A 22,815-nucleotide genomic window follows, 5' to 3' on the forward strand; every position below is an offset into this window, starting at 1 on the left:
ACCTTCATCACAGGAAGACTGTAGTGACAGCAAGGCCCTTTCAGCCCCTGCCCAGTGAATTTCCCATCCGTGGTTAAAACAAAGCAGATCTGTTTTTTAAAATCAAGCCTACATTAAGTTCTTCACTGCTAATAGTTTCTAAAAACTGGATCCTGTTTGGCTGATGAATGCTAACAATATAACTAACTGCAATAAGACAACCTTTCTCCTTTACTTTCTTCCCCAAATGTTCAGTGTAACTAGAATCATGAAACAATCTCTACACTTAAATTTCCATGTGTAACCGAAGTATGCAAGTTTTCTGTTGCCACGTTTTAGAGGCATGCTAATATATACTTCAATCAGTTATTCTTGGAAATAAGCACAATGTCATCAAATGAATTTCATTTTTCACCACATCTGAGGAAAATTCTGTTGCATAATTACACACTTTCACCTGTAGTAAAAAAAACCCAACAGACTTTCCATCTATGCGGAGAAATACAATTTATTTAAATAATCTCTGATCTGGGTCTTCTTGTACAAAAATAAATTCTTCAAGAGGGGTTTGATGATTTGTTGGCCAACAGCTTCTCTCACATGTGTAAACTATAACAGTTCCAAATTCCACTGCCAGATCTAAAAACAAAGCAATAAAAGTATGTAATGTAAAGGTATGAAAAATTATATAATCAGGAGCTATTGCTTATTGCTGTACTTCAATCTTTGCCAATTCAGAAAATATTGTTCATATTCAATCTCCTACATACATAGCATTTTCTAATTTTAAAGATTTTTAAAGCAAGCTGACTCAGAATTTTCAGAGAGCTTCTTAAGTGTCTGCAGTCTTATCTGACAATATTTATTATTTTCCAAGGGCTCATTTAAGAGGCAATAAAGACAAACTACTCCCAAGGTCATGGAATTATCTATATTGCTGTTATTAAAGTTCACTAGTGAGCAAATAAAGTTGCAATCATAGAGTCTCCATAAACCAGAGTTACATGTTTTGCTTAGTGAAATCTGTAATGGAAACAACAGTGGATTCTATCTAAGATGATCATTGCAGTTAAGCACATCCGTGTGTGTGGTTAGCAAGAAAAAAAAACAATTGCAGTTCACTAAACTCTACCAAGAAGGTGACTGTTTCTAGTATTCATTCAGCTAAGTCAAAGGTCAACACCTGAATCACTCTGGAGCATGCTGACCAGCGCTGGCATGAGTTGAAATTCAAATATTCTGTTGCTTCCACAGTTACTGCAGGCTGGAATGCCTTTGTTAATGTTGGCTGGAGGACACGTTATGAATAAAGGCTGGCCGCCCCAAGAGTATCTAAGAAAAGAAAGGAAAAAAGTAATTTTTTTTTTGTATCTAAATTTCACACAAAAACTTACATGTTGGCAACAGTGTTCAGGACTCTCTGAAACCTCTGAACTTGCTCGAAGTAAAAAATATTGCTATGAGCCAGAATTGTTGCCTAAGCTTCAGATGAGTTATTAAACAAAGAATAAGGATGGGGAGGGGGAAATACTTGGAAGGTCAACGCTTGGAAAGTCTTAAGGAAAGAGCTGGATTTAAAGGAGACAAATGCTTTGAGTTGACACCTCCAAAATATGCTGTACCTAACTCATTTAATTAAGCAAACTACACTTTCCTGAAAAATGGAATCCTAACCAGTGGCAGTTGAAGATATTCAACATAGAATAGCTCTCAAAAGCACTTGTAGTTATGCCACAGAACCGATGTTTTATTTATAAGAGCTACCATGGCTCCACAACTAATAGGAAACCAAGATCAAAGATGCTTTCCACTGAACGCCAAGCCGGGGATTCTGTGCTGGTGCTGAAAGCTCAACGGAGATCTGGCAGCCCAGGAGAAATGGGGGTCTAATAGGCATCCTCGCAATACCCAGGAAGGGCAAAGGGAGGGCTACATAAAGATTATAACTAGTGGTAGTCATAGGGATCACCAGAGGTGATGCTTTAGAAGAATGGAAAACTCAATGAGCGTAATACTGGAAAGTGACAGATCCAGTGAAAAAAAGTTGTTTGAAAGTGTTACTTGCACTCTGCATTAGTGCATTTTCTGTATAATCTTTGATAGATAATTAACGAAGTTTCTAATGTTTCTTATCTGTGTAACCAGCCCCTCAGACTTTACCTCCTCAAATCAAAAAGGTACCAGTTAGTTCCATCTGGTTCTGGAAACTTGATAAACAAAGGTCCTATCACTACACTGAGACAGCTTGACCAGATAGGCTGCATTGGACTCTCTGGAACAAAGAAGTTAAAAACTAACACTTGGTATGATCCATGAAAACCATGTGTATTATCTGGTACTATGAATAATTTATGATTTGAACTTTTTGTTATACTTTCATTCAGAATTAACTCCTCTTTCAGGAAAGTAGGTGTTCTGAGGTGAAACCTGCTTTTGTTCTACGAAAAGCAACAGATTTACAAGAACTGAAGACTGCAGGGTTCCCAGGGGTAATCACAATAAGCTGCAGAACTCAGGCTTTAAAACGAGTAACTTCTTACTTCAGTAACATCTCAAGGACTGAGACATAAGCAATTACAATAAGGTTACAAAATTTCAGAGGAGCAGATAGCCTTGGAAATCTATCACAACAGCATACCACTGTGTATTATACTTCCACCTTAAAACTGTCTCTTGAAAACCTCTATGCCTGGATTTCAGTGAGTCTTCAAAGGCAGACTGGGTCTGTTTTCATCAGGTCTTATGTTGAAGAAAGTCTCCCATAGCCAGATCTGGGGTCTCCGATCCTGCTTTGCTTCTCATCTACTTATACGTTGTATAAAAAAGCCCAACCAGGGACTTAAGTCTGACCACACAGGCATGATAATGGCCCTCTTAGCCATTTTTTTTATTAAGAAACAAAAATATACATCTATTCCCAATGAAATGGTTTATTTTGATGTACTAACAATCCATGTCTATGCTCTGTATCTCCCTGTTGCAAGCAGATGATCAACATACCTTAGAATCTGTTCATGACACACAGATATTCTTTTCATAAATTTATGGAATGTGTGGTCCCTGCTTTTGACTTCAGTCTTCTCATATTTTTCATTATCACCTTCACCTGCAAAACTATAAGAAAACAAGAAAAGAAACAAAATTTTCAATAAGGTTTTCAGTACAATATGCATACTTTAAATAAGCAATGGTTACTATACATTATTAAATTATACTAAGTACACTGAAAAAAAAACTATACATGTTAAATTAAGAGGCAATTCCTGTTAGAGGTTGCAAGTGAACATTTTGCTTCTAGTTCTTTGGTTTCTGGTGGCAACAGTGTTTCAAACTACCACATGAGATTCAAATCCACCAGATACCTGCTTATTCCTTAAAAATATCATTCCTTTAGTAACTTCTCAGAAGTTTTTCTAGTTTTTAAATTACAATGTTGTCTTTTTGAATTTTGAATTAAGTGTAATGGAAGTTCTATGATTCTATAAAGGTCAACAAAACTCAACAGGAACACCACTACTAAAAAGCGTTCTATATAGATTCTGCAATTGACAGTAGCTTTAGTTATCAAAAAATTCAACGTCCACAATTCATGAAAAGTCACTGCAGGTGTTAATATAATCAAAAGAGAAATGGTCTGGAGATAAGCACTCACTGTGATCACTTAAGTTAATACTGAAAATATTTTCAGTAACTACATTCAAAAATTGTTTTTCAGACAACCTTTACAAAATCTTCAGGAGTCTTACCATCATCCCAGTCTCTAGTCAAAATCCCTAAATAATTAAACTCTTAAAAATGCCACTGGAATACAAGAAAAGCTTTAGCCTTGTAAAGAAAAAAAAAAAAAGTCAAATGTCACAATATAAACTCATGCCATTTAGTATAAGATATTGTTTAAACCACATTGGTTCAGTTTCAGAGACTGATGGTCCACTGGTCTACCTGGAGCCCAAGGACATTCCAACTGCTCAGTCACTTAGAAATAGATGCAGCTCTGAATAACTCAAAATTTGACAGAACCAGGTGCATTGTTATGTTCTTCCAGCAAAGTACTACACACCAATGATTCCTGAAGGGCTGTCCTGGTTTCAGCTGGGATAGAGTTAATTTTCTTCCTAGTAGCTGGTGTAGTGCTGTGTTTTGGATTTAGGATGAGAATAATGTTGATAGCCCACTGATGTTTTAGTTGTTGCTAAGTAGTGCTTACACTGGTCAAGGACTTTTCAGCTTCCCATCCTCTGCCAGGTGCACAAGAAGCTGGGAGGGGGCACAGCCAGGACAGCTGACCCCAACTGGCCAAAGGGCTATTCCATACCATATGCCATCATGCTCAATATAGAAACTGGGGGAGTTGGCTGAGGGGCAGGGATCGCTGCCTGGGGACAGGCTGGGCATTGGGTCAGCAGGTGGTAAGCAATTGCATTGTGTATCACTTGTTTTGTATATTCTTTTATCATCATCATTATTATTATTTTCTCTTCCTTTGCTGCCCTATTAAACCATCTCTATCTCAACCCATGGGTTTTACTCCCCCCCCCCCCCCCCCCCCCGATTCTCTCCCCCGTGCCACCCGGGGGGGGTGTGGGGGGTGTGTGTGAGTGAATGGCTGTGCAGTGCTTAGCTGTCGACTGGGGTTAGCATAAGGACCCAGTTACGAACAAAAACCATTCAGATTTAGTGAGAGTCAGATTTAGATTATTAGTCAGCATACAGGAAACTACGTAATCCCTTCAGTTTCAGCATGAAATCCAGACCTGTTCTCACCTTTCTGACATCAACTGTTCCAAATCAACACCCTCTCTCTGCTGATACTCCTTCAATAGCTTATCTGCATGATCTGTATCAAGGAAACCAGTGTAGTCTTCCTCATCCACAACATTAATGTAAAAGGGCTGGAACACAGGAGCTGAACTAGACGTTGCCATTACCATTCCCTCACTGACTGCAGGATGTGTATTCAGGGAACCTGACCCATCTGTAGCTTCAGACAAGCAAAGCTGTTGGAACTGGGATGCACACTCCACCTCTCTGGACAAGGAGCTGCTCACCGCTTCATTTAAGCCAAGCAGCTGAAGGGAGGCACACGCAGGAGATTCTGCTCCATCACAGACTCCCCAGTCATCTGCTTCATCACACCAATCCTTTGCAGCAAAGTTCGATTCTTGCTTCTGAGAAGAAAAAAAATAAAACCAAAAAAAAAGGTAAAAGAACATTGTCAAGATCAGCCACCTTAACACACTTCAAATACAGTCCCATAACAGATGATAAACCTAAAACATTGACTTAATGCTTAGTGTTATTTTGCCTGTTTTCCTCACAGCGGTAGTTACCAGCATACCCATGTTTACTTTTCACAGCAGCACAGTTATAGCAAGAAACACCTCACGCTGGAGAAACGGGACAAGAATTCATTGGCTCTTTGAATGGCCTTTGTACATCATGTTGCCATACCTTGGCTGCTGGCATGACAAATGACAGCTAGTTTGGGTATGTTTGTCTGAAGCACAGTTACTACATCACAGGTAAGCTCAAAGGGCAGAGTATGGGGGAAAATAATAATAATAACAATAACAACAATGATGATGATAATACCATCATTTTATCAAAGTATAAGATAATTTACCACAGACCAAAATTTCATATTGCAAATGCACCAGCTGAATAAACACTTTCTGCCTGTCATCATTAGTTTGACAGCCATCCTCCTCTTCAGGTCTTCTCAAGCCAACATGCAGTTTTTCTTCACAAGCAAAAATACCAGAAGTATATTAACAATAATTGAGTCAGATTAATTAAAACTGATTATAAAATTTTAAAAATCTATTTAAATTAGAAAATAAAGAAAACACCTTAAAGATCCAAACCTAAACAGTATAGCCCAATCATCTAAAGTAAAAAAAATAATGTTTAGGTAGCTCAAGTAATCAAAGTATTAAATATCAGTTTTGACCACCCAGTTGGGACTGCAATCTCCACTTTAAAACAAGCCTAATGTAGATCACAAACAAGAAGTTAATCTTCTAGTAAATAACGGGTAGCACTCACGGTGTCAAAAATTCCACGGCCATGACCTCTCTGCATGACTACGCACGTGACTCAACACCAGCATATAGCATAGCTTCTTGAGAAAGGTTACGGTGTCTTCAGCAAGTATATACAAGTACGAAACTCATCCAACTCAACTGCATTTTTATTTTAAAACCTCCTCAAAACCACACTTCATACAGCGCACTGACACAAAGGACAGAACCCAAGCCGGCAGTTTGCTAGCTATACCTGTTTTAGGCTGCAATCTCGCGTTTCCTTCTCTTGTGCCTGCAAATACTGGGAGCGCAGTACCTTCCAGCTGTACGTGCCGCGTAACAAGAAGAAAAGACACGTAAGGAGCAGAACGCTGGAGCCGAAGCCGCATTTATTAGTCGCAGCCGAGCTGCGCGGGCCGGGGAGGCAAACGGCGCGCTCACCTGCGGGCCGCTCCCCAGCAGCCCTGCCCGGCGCAGGCGAAGACGTTGGCGACGCGGTGGAAGGGGGACCCCTCCAGCGGGCAGTACACCTGCACCAGGTGCGCCAGCGCCCTCCCGCACACCCCGCAGCAGGGCGCGCCCGGGCGCACGGAGGGCACCCAGTCCTGGAAGACGAACAGCACAAGGCACGGCTGGGGACGCTGCGACGGCGCCCGGCGCCTCGACCGGCCTCCGGGCTGCGAGCCCCCTCGGGGCAGCGCCCCTCCGCCGCCATCCTCCCCCCGCCCCGTCCGGTCCCGGCCCTACCGCGGAGCCGCCCAGCTTGTTGACGGCCCAGGCGGGGGCCTGCCCGCCTCCTCGGCACGGCCCCACCATGGCGGCGTCGCGCAGCCCCAGCAGCACGGGCGGCCTCGCCGCCATAGCCGCGTCGCCCCGCCCGCCTCGCTACGGCGGCCGCCAGCGGACACGCGCCGCCGGATCGCTCGCCCCCTCCGGCGACCGCGACGCCCCGGCACCGCCCGCTGGCGGGGACGCGCGTGTGCGCATGCTCGGGGGGGGAGGGGGCTGAGGCGGGGCTTGGGCGCGCCCCAGCTGTCCGCAGCCCGGAGCGCGGCGGCCGTGAGGCGGGAGGGCGACGAGGCGGCCTCGCTCCGCAGCCCGCTCCCTGCCGGAGCCTGCTCCCCGCCGCCGCGTACTGGGCAGCCGCCCGCCCCGCGCCTCACGGCGCGGCCGCCCCCGAACCACGTCCTGTGCGGCCCCGCAGGGCGCCGCGGTCTCATTTACCACCATTAAAAAGAGAGGTGATTCGGTCTTGGTGCCGTGTCTAGGCAGGCGCGTGAGAACGTACCCCTTCCGAACAAAGCTCGTCCGGCGCTTCATAGTTGCTCGGCTAAGTGCGAGTTCCTCGCCTGCGGCGTTGCCTGCGGCGTTGCCTGCGGGAGAGAAGGGAAGGGCGGTGAAAGGGCGAGGCGAACGGTGCTGCGCAGCGCGTTTGGCGCCTGTTTCGAAACCGATGTAGGACATCATGCCGACGTCGCAGGGGCTTTGCATGAATATGCCTCCCAGAACTGATTCCAGATAAAGAAGATCGTGGAAGATCATGAGTCCAGTACTCTACAAGAATACTAAAATTTCTTACTTTACTAGAAATGTTTTCATCTTAGCAGTGCTCAAGTACAAATGATGAGCAAACAAATTATTTGGCAAACCCAGATACCTGCCAAGAAGGGCTTTCCAAGTACAAAGCCAATGTAATCGGCATGATCTGCTTTTACAAAGTTTGAGTTTGAACATTTAGTTGAACTTGGCTGATGCTGAAATTCATAAAAGTACACTGGATTGTCTGATAGACAAATAAAACACGTAACCAAAACTCAGAGCTGGCGCTTCAGTGTTACCTGTTAAAGCTCCACTTGGAAGCAAGAGGTTTGCAGGAGCTCAAAGGGGAATTACCTTGATACCTGCTCAGGTGTTAATACCAGTCAGCAATGCCTGCTGTTTTCCAAATGTGGAAATCACTCACATAAAGAAAACAAAATCTGAATAATCTTGTGAGTTTTCACAGGATTATCTCAAGCTCATGGCTGTATTCCCTTCTGGCATAGGTTGTTCTCCTCAGATACACGTAGCGTCTCCTGGAGCTTGGGGGCCAGACGCAGGGACCCTGAACGGATGGACTCTCTGCAGAGCCTGAACTGCAACCTAATGCCCCCCCTACATCTGGCACTTAGTTCAAGGACATCACAGTACGTGGGGGAGTTCTGCAGCGTCTGTATCCAAGAAAATGAAGGGGGAAACAAAGCAGGGACAAGTGCAGGTCTGAGGTACCAACCCTCACTAGATAAAAGTCAATTAGCACATTAAAATTGCCTCTTACTGTGAAAGACTCTGTGCTCTTTAATGCTACATTTTTGTCCAATCCTTTTGCAAAAGGAGGATATTTCAGCACCTGCAGAGTAATAAGAATGTTTTCTGTGAGCTCCTATGCTCCTGAATAGTTAATAAATCAACATATAAATAAAAGGCATTATAGGCATCTTACAGTTGGAAGCAGAAATCCAAATTCATGGTTCGTTACTCCTATCATGAACAGGACTGCATCAATCCTTTTCTCAGCTAGTAGCAGTGATGGGTTTTTAGGGAAAAATATACTGTCCACAACTGCATCAATAAAGAGAAATGCTGGAGAAAAAAATACCCCTTTGTTATTTACATGTTGGTTTTGCTTGGAAAGATAATTCAGCTTTCTTAGTATTGACCTTAAGAAATCACCCAAGTGACCTATTTTTAGTTACAATACATAGTGTCAAAGGTAACTAAGTTTCAGGCCTTGTTCTGAGTTTCTCTTACATAATTTTAGTACCGCACAAGAATTTAATACTGAATGCTCAAGACAGTGTCTTGTTAACCAGTTTCTAACTCCAGCTTCTTAGGGTTGAATGAGTAACAGGGTCAAAATAAGCTCATGTGGCAACATTGCAGAAGAACTGACAAGCCAGCACAGTGATACAGAAAAACTGATTACGGCAACAGGTAAAACAGCTACTAACAAAAGGTCAGTTTTGCAAAAAGAGCAGCTTTCTCAAATGACTGTACTTCCTAGAAAGGTTGCTGTATTACTTCCTCCAATATGCATTCCTTCCTTCTTGCACACTGTATTAAAAAATCAGCCAGCTGCTAGGAAACGCCTTGCTGATGACACAAAGAACTGCGCAAAGCTGGCCAATTCCATTTCTACAATTTTAACTCTCCTGTCTGGTATTTGTGAGCCTGCCTGGTTCATAATAATTCCCAGGGGAAAAAACCCCCAACATTAATTGTTTACATTCCTGTGATGAATGCACCTCTACCCTGAAACGCGTAAGAATAGACCACAAGGAGGGTGGGGAATGTTCCTCTTCAGATTCTTCAGGTGCAGCATTATTGTTCAACTGCACTGTTGTGAAGTCCTGCAAAAGCCAAGCAAGTGTCATACAATGGTTTTGCTTCAAGTTACCTTAGTCCTAGAGAAGGGTTTATTCTGTCTTATAAAACTAAGTACAGCACTAGCTATCATTTTTAGAGTTATGTTTACAATCTCTTTTGCTGTTTTTTCTCTTAAGCACCGAACCACTGCAGCTGAATCAGGTTTTTAACAGGCAGCTTGGTTGCAATTCTCTGCAATCAGTGTAAGAAGACTGACAATTTTCTTATATTAACTATGCTACTTACTCCTCTGTGGGCAGTACTTTCTTCAGCAACTGAGTCACAGTGAACAGTCATCAGTTACACTGTGCTGGGAATGCTAAGTGATTTTGCAGAACTCCAATTCCTTCCATCACAGCTGAAGACCAGAGTCATGTTTCATGTAAATGTTGTGACATAAATAATTTACAACAGCATGCACTATACCGAATATTTGCAAGTTTGAACAAAGCAGTATCATAAATGGGTGTGCAAATGGATTTTTTTCACAGGAAGCATCAACATGTGGAAAGCTACAATATTAAAAGGTCAGTAATAATATTGAATACCATTAAAATACTAAAATGTGGAACAGTATACATTTTAAAATTACTTACTTTAGCTTGTTTTTCAGGACGGTCAGTTATCAGAGTTCTGTCTACAACTCCATTCTCTGAGATAGCCGTATGGCACAAACCCTTTCCCAGAGGAGACATGACCTGAGAAGCAGGAATGGCACATAACAAACATAGTTGGTCACAGACTTAGAAAGGCAATCATAGAAATTATGTATAACTAATACATTTTTTAAAAAGGTTAAGTGTTCTATTGATGGAATGTGAAAAACAGAACAACAGCAGCAGTTCTTGCTGAATATTATCAACTAAATATACTGCTAATAATTTCTTCGAATAAAGGTGCACAGTGCATACATTTGCATTTAATGTATACGTACCTTGAGCCGAACTGGGTATCTATACCAAGTGACCATTAATATTAAAGATATAAAAATAAAATGCGGTTTGGAGCATAATTTAGGAATCTGCTACTTAAAGGTAACCTATACGTTGTGGCCCTAGTATTATTCCTTTCTCAACTGTTTGAAAGCATACCATTCTTTATATTTGGGGTTTTAAAGTAGACAGATGGACAGAATGCTGCTTCTTGCACAGTCAGAAAGTACTTTGGTATCATATGTGCCTAATAAAATAATGGGCCTCACTTTTCCGCAGAAGTTATACCTATGATTTTGCATTCACAAACACATGGGATTTTTTCTGTCTTAAGATAATGATTTTTGTGAACCTACAAGGACAGAAACACTAATTCAACAAACAAACCAATAACGGACTTAAAGGCTACTTCACATCAAAACAGGGGAAGGAATAAAATGCCCAGTGTGCCCCATATGCTGCATTAAGGAATATGTGACAGAACTAGCAGTATGGTTGAACACTGTTGCTACAATTAGCTGTTACTTAATGATGGCTTTTTGCAAGTAGCGGTAACAACTAGTGCTTTTTGGAAGTTACAGAAAAAATGCACAAAAGAGGATAGCCAGGCAGATGCTCAGTATAGATCACACTGCTCGAGGTCCACCAATGTGTAAAAGCAAGCCCAAGTGAACCCAGAGGTGAGGAGGAAGAAGAAGATATCCTCAAGAAATCAACACCTGCAGGCAGGAACTTGGGCTGCCAATGTGTCACTGTGACAGCCCCTTCTGGGAAGAGCAGCCATAGACTGGGGGATGCTGCAGGAGATGAGAGGGTGAGCTTGACACCAGTTAAGGGGGTACGTAGAGCTAATTTATTGCTGTTTGTTTGTTCTTACAGATTCTTGGATGCTTACATTGTGTGTTCCTTTGTGCCTGGCAGGCGTATCTTGCTTGTCATGTAACTTTGCAAAAAAGCCACTCCACTACTTGTGTGCCCTGACGCATTCCAGATATGCCAAAAATGTGGTCACAGCTGCTAGTGCCCTTGAAAGGAGGAATTCTGAGGGTGCATGCTTTTCACATCAGCAGGTCTTCCCTTTGCGGGCCCATGGACAATGTTGAGCTAACAGCATGCAGTGAACAGCATAATACTTTGCTATCCCCTCTGTCTCAGTGGGTGTCTGTCCTGCCAGCAGTGCTTCCTCCCTCCAGCCAGTGAATTGTGAATTCTTTGCCAGGAAGGGTGGAAGAACAGATAATCACACCATAGAATAGTCTGTGAAAACCCTGCAGCCTTGAGACTCAGGTCCTGCCAAGAAAGCTGGAAAATTCATATCTGAGACCCTTTAGCTTGAAGAAAGAAACTGGGCACATTTCTGGCTTCTTGGGTGTGATTTAGCCTCTTGGAATTAGCCTGTATCAGTTAAGTGAAAGAAAAGGAAGTTCCAAAAAATCAAAAAGCAACATTTATTTATAAAAGTTTACAAAACAAGAAAACAAGTAGAGATTTTCTGTCCTCATTTGTGAGAGGTCAAGCCCATCTCCCAGATGTTTTTTGATGGATGTTCTGCTCCCTACAAGCTATTTCCAGTTAAAGAAAGTGGAAAAAGGCTGTAAGAATGACAACTGACCATTCTCTTCTGAAAGAAGAGGGGAATAAGCATATAACATATTCTGGCACTTATATATTCTGTATAGATGATTTCTTACAGATTTCAATATATTTGCCAATTTCCCCCTCATTCCCCATTCTCACAGGAGCATTATTCAGTTTTGATATCCACTGAGTACATACCATGGTCTTTTTGAGCCTGAAAGATTGTTGTTTTTTTCTGTTTGCTTCATTGAATAGTGATTTTCAGTCCCACAAACATTCCAAATTTCCCTTGATTCTCTCCTTTCACTGTGATCATGACAACAGATTACATAATAGTGAGTTAGAAGGTGATTATGAAACTCTGCATCCTGACAAACTAATTCTGTTTGACCTTACTTCAGGTTTTAAAACCAAAGTATGCCCTCCACAACTCTTATAAATCTGTGTGTTCTCTCCTTTCATTCATCATTTGTTGTGTGAGCTGTGTCCAAAACTCCATTTTGCGTTCTTTCAATTTCTTTGCTGCCTTTTGCGTTAGGTCTATTTCCAGGTATCTTTCATCCAGATCATACTGAGGCCAATGGACCAAGCCTTCTCCGTTGGGATTTCTGGAAATAATATAATGAAAAGTTAGCTTTCCATTTGCCTATTAATTGTGCTCTGACTGCTCAGGCTGGGAGCATTTCAGAAAACTAACATGAGCTCATATTATGTGATTCTAGTACCTGAATAGCTGGATGTTTTTTATCAAAATGCTCATCAGTGGAACAGCAAACATTTAATAATTGCCATTACTTTTCGATCTAAAACTCCATTGCAGATGGAGTAATAGCTATTGGATTTTTTTTTTTTGGTCTGCAGGTTCATTTAAAAGGTTTTTCTTGCAATCATTAAGAATATAAATAATTTGCTTCAATATTTATCTTAAATTCTGCCAATTTTTAGGAACCACCATGTAAGTATTGGTGTTATGTTTCAGGCAGCACAGATGAAACTTGAGCTGTAATTAGCATTGTGATTCTCACCCATTTCTAGCAAAGTTAGTCCAGTATCTCATAACAGTTCTGCTAAGTTTATTTTCTTCTTCTGTAGCATATCCTGCAAAATGAGAGATGAAATGGCAACATTAAAAACTAAATAATTGGAAAAGTAGCAGCTATATCAATTCCAATAGATGGTAATCAGTTCTACTCGTTACTCCGAACTATGGGAGTTTCACCTGAGCAGAGCTCTAGATGAACTGCAGATGAACAATTTCATGAAAAGTAACTACTACTAAAGACAGGAAATGCTTATGTTGATTTCAATGTTTCTAAGAGAGAAAGTCTGTTCTAAAAGCCCTCCAGTAAGTAAAATTAATAATAATGATGTTTTAAAAGGAATACTTCAGTAAGCATGGATACATCACCGGCTAGGAATGGCTTTCCAAAGACAAAGGCAATCTCATCTGTATGATCTGCTTTTACAAACTCTGGTACAACACCTGTCGCTGAACTTGGTCGATGTTGAAATTCATAAAAGTAGACTGGGTTGCCAGCATCTAGTAGAAAATATACAGAAGAGTGTTAGACTGAGAGCTGAAAATACCTGCCACCTAGGATGATAAACTTTCATTACCAGCTATCTTGATAAAATGAAAACACTATCAGTTCTTTGGATAATGAAGTGCGATGCATACTGTCCGTAGACACACCCCAGCATGGAATTCTACATTTCTTCTAATAGATCTGAATTAGAGACTCACCTCTATGGTATCTAGCCACTTCAATGGCTGAAAGAACAAACAAAGGGTCTCCTATTGCATCAAGAAGGCCATCTCGCACCTGAGCACTGTTTTCTGCCTTCCCTATGTATTCATTGTATACTTGATCAACAACTTCAGAAGTAACACCCTGAAATGAACAACAAAAATACTTCTTATAATGACGATGAATATTATAAAGAGTAACAGCACTAATTGAGTGTGCCATCTGCATGTCCCTGCCTAAATCTCAAACATTACCTTCTTTCAGAGAAAATCCTCTGCTGTGCCAGAGTGTGGCTCAGAGCTCGGAACTGGGAGTTACACAGCTACTGGATACAGATGTTCTCAGGGAAAAGAGGTTTGCAAGATCTAAAGATCACACATCTTTAGATAAACATCAGTCAGTGATGCTGATAAATAGATATGGTAGCCTGTTCTCCCTTCTGTGGAAATAACCCTCATAAGAGAAAAGAAATCCTATTGGATTTCATAAAATTCATTTATTGTTGTAGATGGCCATAAGTTACTGCCTTTCAGAACAAGCCTGGGCTCTGCCTTTCCAAGTTCATGATGGATGTCTGTGACACTGAGTGATCCATTGCAAGTACTGGCCATGTTTATCAAGTCCTTAATTCTTACTTATTAATCTGTATTTTTCTACATTTAGTAGTTTCAGGAGAGCACAAAGGAACCAGAAGGCTAAGAGGTTTGTAAATTACAGGGAAGCAAAAACTCAAGATACCTAAACATAGGGCGCTCAGTGTCGTTTTAAACATCTCAGGTTATCCTTTCTAGTCTCCAGCTACTGCTTCAGAACAGTGTTCTATAGGTCTTGTGTCATACCTGCTGGTACCATGCGTGTCTTGGATAACCTAGGGTATCTAAAATGTCACAAGAGAACTATGTTTAGGTACCTGAATCACTCCTGGATTTCCACAGAACTCCTTTTAAAAAAGAGGGGCATTTAGGATAGAAATTTAAAGTGTATTTTCAGTCACTAGTGGCAACAGGAATATACCATGTCTGCTGCCCATTACTGCCCCATGGTAGGAAGCTGTCAAACAGAGAAAAGTTTGCCTCTAAAATGTACCCCTCCAGGAGTACAAATATAGAACCAGACCAGTGAAGAAACAGCACTGGGTTATTCTGAAAATGGTCTCTTACCTTAAGTGATAATGCTAAGGAGCTCTGTAAAACTCTACGCGCAACATCTTCATCCAGACCATCTGCGTAAGCAGGGAATTTCATTGTCTGCATGATACAGAGAATCATATTTATTAGAAAATCTTATATTAACAAAATGATATATAAATAACAGCATTATAAGTCTCTTACCATAGGAAGTACCCATCCGAATTCACAGTTATTTACTCCTATTATATATGGGACTTCATTGATCATTTTTTCAGATAGTAATTGCCTGGGACTCTTCGGAAAAAATACACCATCTGCAGATGCACTGATGAACAGGGAAGGCTGGAGGAAAAAAAAAAAAGAAAAAAGCTTCATTAATACACAAATTTTTCTTCTAGAAAAAAATTTCAGATTTTTACTATAGTTCCAAAGCAAAACAAATTAAGTGTCAAGTGAAAATATAAGAAGTAATAGTATTCAAGCCATCTCTAAATTTTCTCTGACAGATTTTCTGCACTAGGTAGAAGATTCTGTGAAGATTAGCATTATATTTTTAATGTTTGTGAAACATAGGTGATGATGTCCAATTTACATGTCTTCTTAGTTCAATCCTATTATGGATGTGTGGAGCAGTAGTGGAAAAACTGTGTTGAAACTGCAAAGGAACATGGAAGCCAGCACTGTGATAAGAAATTTTAAGTAGGACATAATATATTATATTAGTTAATTTTCAGGTTCTCCAGGAAACACTGTGACATTTCATATGCTCTTTTCCTTCCTCTGGTAGAGCATGACAGCAAAACACAAGTAGCTGAAAGTCCACGCAGAATGAAAGGGAAGTAACCTGTTCACATTTTTCAGGTGAGGTGTAACATAGCTGCAGTGTTGTCAAATCCTGAAAAGGCCAAGAAAGTCGGATGTTACATTCACTTCCAGTTCTCCTAATATTACAACACACAAATAGCATACTCTGTTATGATAAAATTTGAAATGTCATTTAAATGCAAGTTTAATTTCACCTACCATTTTTAGTGTTATCTGTAGTATCTCTTCTTCTGTTTTTTCTCTTAAGCATTCAACTATTGCAGCTGAGCTGAATTTTTCACAGCCAGAGGCAGTAGCAATTCTCTGCAATCAATAAAAACAAACACTCTCTTTTTCATGCACTTCCCATAGAAGGCTCTATGTGCCACCGAGCCTGAGAGTCCAGCATGGGGGAGTCTAAGCTTCTGCACAAGGATCACTGAAGCCAGACGTGTTCCAGCTGCAGAGGTAGAGACTAGGAAGCCCTCATAACCCTTCACACTGTGGGCTGAGCAGAAGAACAAAACACGCCCCTCCAAAATATTTTGATACAGAAATAGACCAAGGTAGTCATTCCGGTAAATAACATGCTGGGCTGAGAAGGCAGGATGACATGAAGGAGTTAGTGTGATGCACAGTCAGAATACAACCATGTAGATGGTAACAAAGAGCACATTATACCATTCTTGATGATGTCTTTTTGGGTGGAGTAACAGCTGTCACTAGAGAGACAGAGCTCATTATAATGTTGCCCCTTATATATCTCAGATTATCAAATCTAGGTTCCCGGAAGTTGTTTCTTGTAGTTGAAAAAAAAGTTGGGTTGAAGTCAGCTCTTCTTTTCAAATATAAACAAATTGAATAAAGTCTTGTTTATTTGCACACAACAGGCATCAAACAGGAGGGGAAGAGAAGAGTATTCAGAATCTGGTGCCATTTGCCAGCCAAAAATTATAGCTCAACTTTTCTTGAAGATAGTACATGTTACAGTATTATTTTACATTTCACACTTCTTCCCTGCCTTCTCTCTTTGCTTCCTTAGTCTTTTGCTTTCACTCAGACATATGTGAATATTTGGATATTTGAAAAGCAAAGCATCATTAAACATGTATTATTTGCACACAGAAATACTGTCTTTAATGACTGTGGTTGTAGTTTCACAAGAAAAAAATCTGTTTCTACATTTTGGAATAAACAGTTTAAGATATGCAAAACTATCTGGAAAAATAATTAAAATTACTACAAAATACTCACTTGTGCTTCCTCCTCAGGCTGGTCAGTGAACAAAACCCTGACTGCAGTACCACTCTCTGAAATGGCCTTATGGAACAAGCCCTTCGCCAGGGGAGATAAGACCTGTAAAAAAGCAAGAACAAGCATTACAAGCATGACAAGCATTATGTTCTGACGACTGACTTAGAATTTCAATATCAGGAATTGCCATTTAAAACATTTTGAAAACAAATGTCATAAGACTGTTATTTTGTAGCCTCTAATCATAGTTCAGCTATGCAAAGGGCTTTGGAAGCACTATCAGGGATAAGCAGTTTGTGCCTGCCTTTTCCCCTCCCACAGCACCTTGCTTCCAAGATTTCATGGAGCTACACTGCAAGCCAGGTGATCGAATATAATTGTGTCCAAGATAGTCTGGCTGTGCTGCAGAAGGGGAATAAAGAACTATTGACCAGAGGGCAAGAGCTTTTTATCACGTATCACTGAACCCTGCTGTGTGATCTGTACCAAATTGTTAGAGACTGGAGAAGAAGAACCTCTTAGCTAATGTGCTCAGTATTGATGTAAAAATTTTACATCATCACTGGGTCACAAAATGCATGTCTAGTTCAACTATCATGACTATTGGCCTTGGTTACTTGGCACAGGTTACTGTCAAAGCAAACAGGAAATGGGCAATACATCCTCTGAAAGGACTTTTCTCACAAGGATAAATTTTTGGGGTTTTGGCACTGCAAAACCCCCCCCAGAATTTAATATAGTAGGTGAGGAATAACATTTTGGTCTGAAGTACAAGATTTAGGTATGAAAAGAACATTTTAATCAATCAGAAGCTGTACTCATATCCCATTGTATTATAGACCAAGGTGATGTGTCATTTGCTATAAAACCATCCCTTTTCTCTCACTGACTTTTCATGCAGGTACTAAAAATGAACATGAACAGTGTTTTTTCCCCTAAGTAGTTAAAATTCAATATTACTGTGAACTTACAAGAGCAGAAACACTGATTCCTCCTGCAGATTCTCCAGCGATAGTGACGGATCCTGGATCTCCTCCAAAATGTATGATATTTTCCTGAACCCACTGAAGAGCTGCAACTTGATCCAAATACCCCCAGTTACCTCGGGCATGCTTATCACCAGTGCTGCGGAGAAAGAATAGATTTGTTTAAATGCTCAATGTAAGAAAAAAGGCAGAGAAAAATACAGTCTGCGGTATAAGACATCAGCTGCCATTCTCTACACAGGGCTTCTCTACACAACTAAAAATAAATGGCTCAGAAAGCATTGAGATTAGAGTAGCAATCAAGCAAGAACAGACTTGGAAGCTGACTTGGGACTCATAAATTGTTTCCAACTGTTGCATATGTAATTAAGAAACATATAGTTTCTTTCCATAAGCAAATATTCTGCACGTCTATTCACAAAGGCTTTGCACACATAATTTCGGAAATCACTTAGCAAAAACTGAGATAAAGTATCTTACCTAAAATACCCAACAATACCTAATCTGTACTGAATTGTTACAACCACCACATTGTCAAAGGCCGCTAATGCTGAACCATCATATGATGAAGCTGCTCCAAAAACTAATCCACCTCCATGGATCCATACAAAGACCTGGAAAGAAAACCAGAAACAACCCAGCACAGATAAGAGCTCCCAGTGATAAAAACTAAATGTAAACCAAAACACAACATTTTGTGCTGTTTCACTCCTGACTCTTTCAGATTACATTTCACAAGTGGTAGAAGTCTTTCAAATATGAGGCCTGCAGTCTTACAAAATGGCACTGATTTTATTAAATACTTACATTATACCAGTGCCCCGTGATTTATCACAGATTATTTAGAGGAAATCAAACATTAACTAGCTAAAATGTCAATAAAATTTTATTTGTAAAATAGGATTTTGTGTATCTTTTAAACCTCAGCAAATATTTACTGGGGCAAAGCATGTAACTTGATCATCATCACAAAACTGCACGTGTAAGCCTGCCTATAGTACAGGTTGTAGGTTTGCTGTAAAATAATTTTGCTAGAGGTTTTATAGTGATTTTGCTTACAGGCAGCTTCTCCTGTTTTTCTGTAGAAACGGGTGTATACACATTTAGGTATAAGCAATCTTCAGACACTTGGAGAAGAACTTTTTCTTTTCTATTAGTAATAAAGTCCGAAAAAAACTGTCCTTGTACTTTATCCTGTAGACACCTGAATAAATGAAAAAATAACAAGCAACAGAAATAACTAAAACCTCAAAGCTATGAAGTATAGCTTTTTTGTACTTCCACAATAAAGTGCAAACCAGAAAACAATCTCCAGTACATTTCCAGATTGTTGGCAACAGAAAACATAAATTTTTTTTCCACTTTTAATATATTTTCTTCCTTTGACCTGGCATTAAGGAGATCCGTAAAAAGGAGCCACAGTCTACAGCAGTACACAGTGACGTGCAGATATAATTTTGCCTATTTCAAAATATGACAGAAATATACCTGCAAATACATAAGGCTATAAATTACTTCAATGAGAAGGCAAATTATTTTACATCTTCAATAGCTTTTTATATTGTAATGGTAGGTATTAGGCTTGAGGCACTAAACAAGGGCAGTAGTACAAATGGAGTAAGACATTTACAATATAGACTAGAACTGGTCTGCATTTCTGATGTGTCCTATTAAGCATGTGACTCTCTTGGCATTTTTTTCTTCTGATATTTTATTCCAACATTTCCTCAGCTTCTTTCTGTTTCTGCTCTAAAGCTACACAGTTTATAAACATTGCTAAGTAATGGCCAAATGCTCCCAAAACAGAACAGTACTGGCAAAGTGCTGGTCCATATTAGTTCATCACTGATGCCCATTAGATAAGAGTTTTTAAAAAGAGCAGCTTATAAAGATGTCTTTAGAAATGCATTCATTGTCACAGTTGCAGGTGGTAACGGGATGGCACCAAGGAATTTATATTTGTGGCTTTTGATTGCCCTGTACATCAGTGTCCTGGAATTGCATATAATATAAAATCATTAAAAAGATCAATGGTCTTGTCATTGTCTTACATTGGTGGGTAGGAAGTGGCATCTCTGACACCTTTCCATGGCTCAGGTGGCTGGGGTTCAGAAAACCTCAGTGGTCCAACTGGAGGCTTAGCAAAAGGAAGCCCCAAAAAGATATTTACACTCCTCTCAGCTGCGTCTACTTTAAATTGGTACCCTCGGACTCTCCCATATTTGGTCACCACTTCTGGTTGCTCTGCTTTTTGTCCTGGGGGATGTGAGCACAAAATCACATAATTGCTTTATTTGTAAGTAATTGCCTGATTTCTAAGAGCTTTAGCTACTTAAATATACACCTTTTGTTTGCTTAAACAATTCATTTTCATACATAAGGCTTCAACAAACTCTAATCAGTATAGCTGACATTATTTCAGCCTTCATTCTGACTGGTTTGTACATACAATCTCCCTCAGGTATACAATATGATTATGTATTGTCTTACTATGCACACACATTAGTAATTGCATACAGATCTCAATCCTTTTTGATCCAGGTTGTTAGTTAAAAGTCCAAGAGATTGCTGTCATTAAGAAAAGGCATTTCCTTTTTAAGAAAAGATCTGTGAATACACAAAATATATTCCGGATCCTTGCTAGTATGTACAGCCAAAAGAAAAAGCTTCTGACATACTTGAAAAGAGTCTGGCATATACAAATACCGTTAACATTTAGGTAAGATTCATTTTAAGATCGGTGTGAAAGTTCTCAATACCAAATTACAAATGTGGTACAGTGGTCTGCTCTGCCTCAGCAGACAAGCTTTTGGGACAGGAATTTGATTTCTCTATTTGCAAAAAAGGCAAATAAGACAAATGACTGAAAACAGATCACAAAAAGAAATGGAGACTTATTTGCTGTTCAGACTTAATTTCTATGCAGCAAGGTTGGGTGCCCAGGTCCTCCGATAAAGCTGGGGTGCCCCTAGGTGAGCAAGCTGCACATGTGCTCTGTTTCCTTAGAGAAGGCAGTAGGTAAAAACCCTTCTGAAGCTTACCAGTAGCTACAAGCGCTGTGACCCCGATGGTGAGAATCAAGGAGAGCAGTGATGTGTCCTTTCCAGTCGCCATTTTGCAAGCTAGTCACATATTCACCTCCTCAGTGTGTTGCCTTATATACTCTGTTAAGTTTAACTGTTGTGCAAGGCGAACACTGATAAGGAAAAGCAATACTCGACCTGTGAGCCAACCGGGCTGCGGGCAGCCAGAGCAACTGCCCTGCCTTGTAAGGCACTCCTGCGAGGGCAGTGCACGGCAGCTCAGCTCTGTGTGGGAACAGGGAGACCTCCTGCCTCGCAGAGTGGCCCCTCAAGTTTCATACTGGCTCCCTAGCGCTCCTTATAAATCTTATTCACAAAGCATCAACTATGTGCTTTAAAATGTGTTGAAAACAGTCTTCCATTGCACCAGGAGATCTGTCCTGCTGCTGTAACACTACCATCTTGCACAATGAAGTTAGGATTTCCTCACGCTACACAGTGAAGACACCAGGAAGGGAACTACACTTTTACTTCATTACACCTGCTTACTTAATTTTGGTATTAATATCTCAAGGTAAGGAACACACAATATAGCCACAAAGAGCAAAATCCAAAGCAATACGCCTGAAAAATATGCTTTTGCTGAAGTAAAAGTTGAGGGATTTTTATTCTCACAAAAGGATGTTTTTTGACAAAAACAATACTAGAAATATCTTAGCTTTTCCTGCAGGGTGGATACTCCACCTGTCACTCAGTCCTGTGCGTTCAGGGATGTTTGTTTGGTGTCCAACACAATACATGAGTTTTGCAACACTCAAGAGATGATTTCTCAACTTTTGTAGTGTGGGAACAATATTAAAGGATTTGGGTGGTAACTATACACTTAGTGCCTCTGAAAAATCAGGAGGATTTATGGCTTCTGCATGAACTCACATCTACCATTGGAGCATGATATGAAAAAGAGGGAAGAGATAGCTGAATAGAAATAAAAGATATTTTCTGCCCAAGTTAACTCAGAGGTTGTGTTAGTTTTATGTAAGCTTTGGGCTCTGCCTTTTCTTTTTTTTTTTGGCAAGGCTCAGTAGCCCTTGCCCCAGAAAGGCTGCTTTGCAATTTTATATCATGAGAATTCTCAGTTGTCAGAGACAGCATTTCTGTAGATTAACTTACTGCTTGCACCTTTGTTTTCAGCTAAGTGTGTTGTAAAGACCCACAGTCATTAAATTAGTTTAGCACATATATTATGCACCTAGTAGTCCTGTGTACTGTGGCTGTGCTTGCATACTTTACTCCAAATCTTCCTAAGTATATCTGCACAGTTGTGATTTACAGCCCTTGTAGGTAAATCCCGGACTGCTTAGAGAGCAAACTGTTGGCAGGTAGCTTCAGGCGTACACATTCCGTGCATACTGAATAGCTTAAGCATTTGCTCTGTTCATCAGGAGACTCCTGCCCTCTGTACTGAGCTCTGTGCTGCAGCAGCTACGCTGTTAACAATGCCAATGCTACGCTAGCATGCACGTCAGCTGCTTCTGAGTGTATGGTTAGTGCACAGTATACATTGGCAAATGGGATAACACTGTAAATTTGAGCTTCTAAGAATACTTAGAAGCTCAATACAATAACTTCATTGCAGAATTTTTATAGCTGTATAGATGTTCTCTGGGAGACTTTTTTCTTGTTTCTCAAGAGTGAAGTTCATGACACCACGGGTCAATAAAACTGATGGGGGATTAGTCTGCACTGTTATGAATGTACAGTCTATACTGTATTGATAGATGTATGCACTGTCAAATGCAATGAATGGAAACAGCTGCCTGGGGTACAAGTGATGGAATTTAGCGTAAGCTATCTTCTAACTTTATCTGTGTGATAAAGGTTTCCTAGAAGCCAAGGGCAGAAGTACTGTGTAGTAGTAAACTCTGCACTCCTGTTTGCCTGTTTGAATACTGT

The 22,815-nt window shown here is 40.4% G+C and overlaps 2 protein-coding genes across 4 annotated transcripts; both read right to left on the minus strand.

The window, feature by feature from the left end:
- Positions 1-477: 477 nt before the first annotated feature.
- PDCD2L (programmed cell death 2 like) lies at positions 478-6,953 on the minus strand. Of its 2 annotated transcripts, none has more exons than XM_075510809.1 (7): positions 6,750-6,953; positions 6,256-6,325; positions 5,610-5,719; positions 4,744-5,147; positions 2,980-3,093; positions 1,163-1,311; positions 478-618 (listed from the first exon to the last, which is right to left on the minus strand). In XM_075510809.1, exons 1-7 carry the CDS (start codon positions 6,861-6,863, stop codon positions 488-490), a joined length of 1,092 nt encoding a protein of 363 aa, XP_075366924.1. In that variant the 5' UTR covers positions 6,864-6,953; the 3' UTR covers positions 478-487. The 2 variants fall into 2 exon arrangements, with proteins under 2 accessions (XP_075366924.1, XP_075366923.1); XM_075510808.1 differs by lacking the exon at positions 5,610-5,719 and adding an exon at positions 6,444-6,607 and having other exon boundaries at positions 6,750-6,950.
- A 4,823-nt stretch (positions 6,954-11,776) lies between these two features.
- LOC142414000 (fatty acyl-CoA hydrolase precursor, medium chain) lies at positions 11,777-20,953 on the minus strand. 2 transcript variants are annotated; one of them, XM_075510805.1, is made up of 14 exons: positions 20,881-20,953; positions 19,891-20,095; positions 18,899-19,043; positions 18,320-18,453; positions 17,825-17,978; positions 16,854-16,955; positions 15,819-15,923; positions 15,640-15,690; positions 14,997-15,137; positions 14,826-14,912; positions 13,662-13,809; positions 13,326-13,457; positions 12,943-13,015; positions 11,777-12,525 (listed from the first exon to the last, which is right to left on the minus strand). In XM_075510805.1, exons 1-14 carry the CDS (start codon positions 20,951-20,953, stop codon positions 12,351-12,353), a joined length of 1,725 nt encoding a protein of 574 aa, XP_075366920.1. In that variant the 3' UTR covers positions 11,777-12,350. The 2 variants fall into 2 exon arrangements, with proteins under 2 accessions (XP_075366920.1, XP_075366922.1); XM_075510807.1 differs by lacking the exon at positions 15,640-15,690.
- Positions 20,954-22,815: the final 1,862 nt, after the last annotated feature.

Source organism: Mycteria americana, chromosome 8 (genome assembly GCF_035582795.1).
Source record: "Mycteria americana isolate JAX WOST 10 ecotype Jacksonville Zoo and Gardens chromosome 8, USCA_MyAme_1.0, whole genome shotgun sequence".
NCBI classification, from domain to species: Eukaryota; Metazoa; Chordata; class Aves; order Ciconiiformes; family Ciconiidae; genus Mycteria; species Mycteria americana.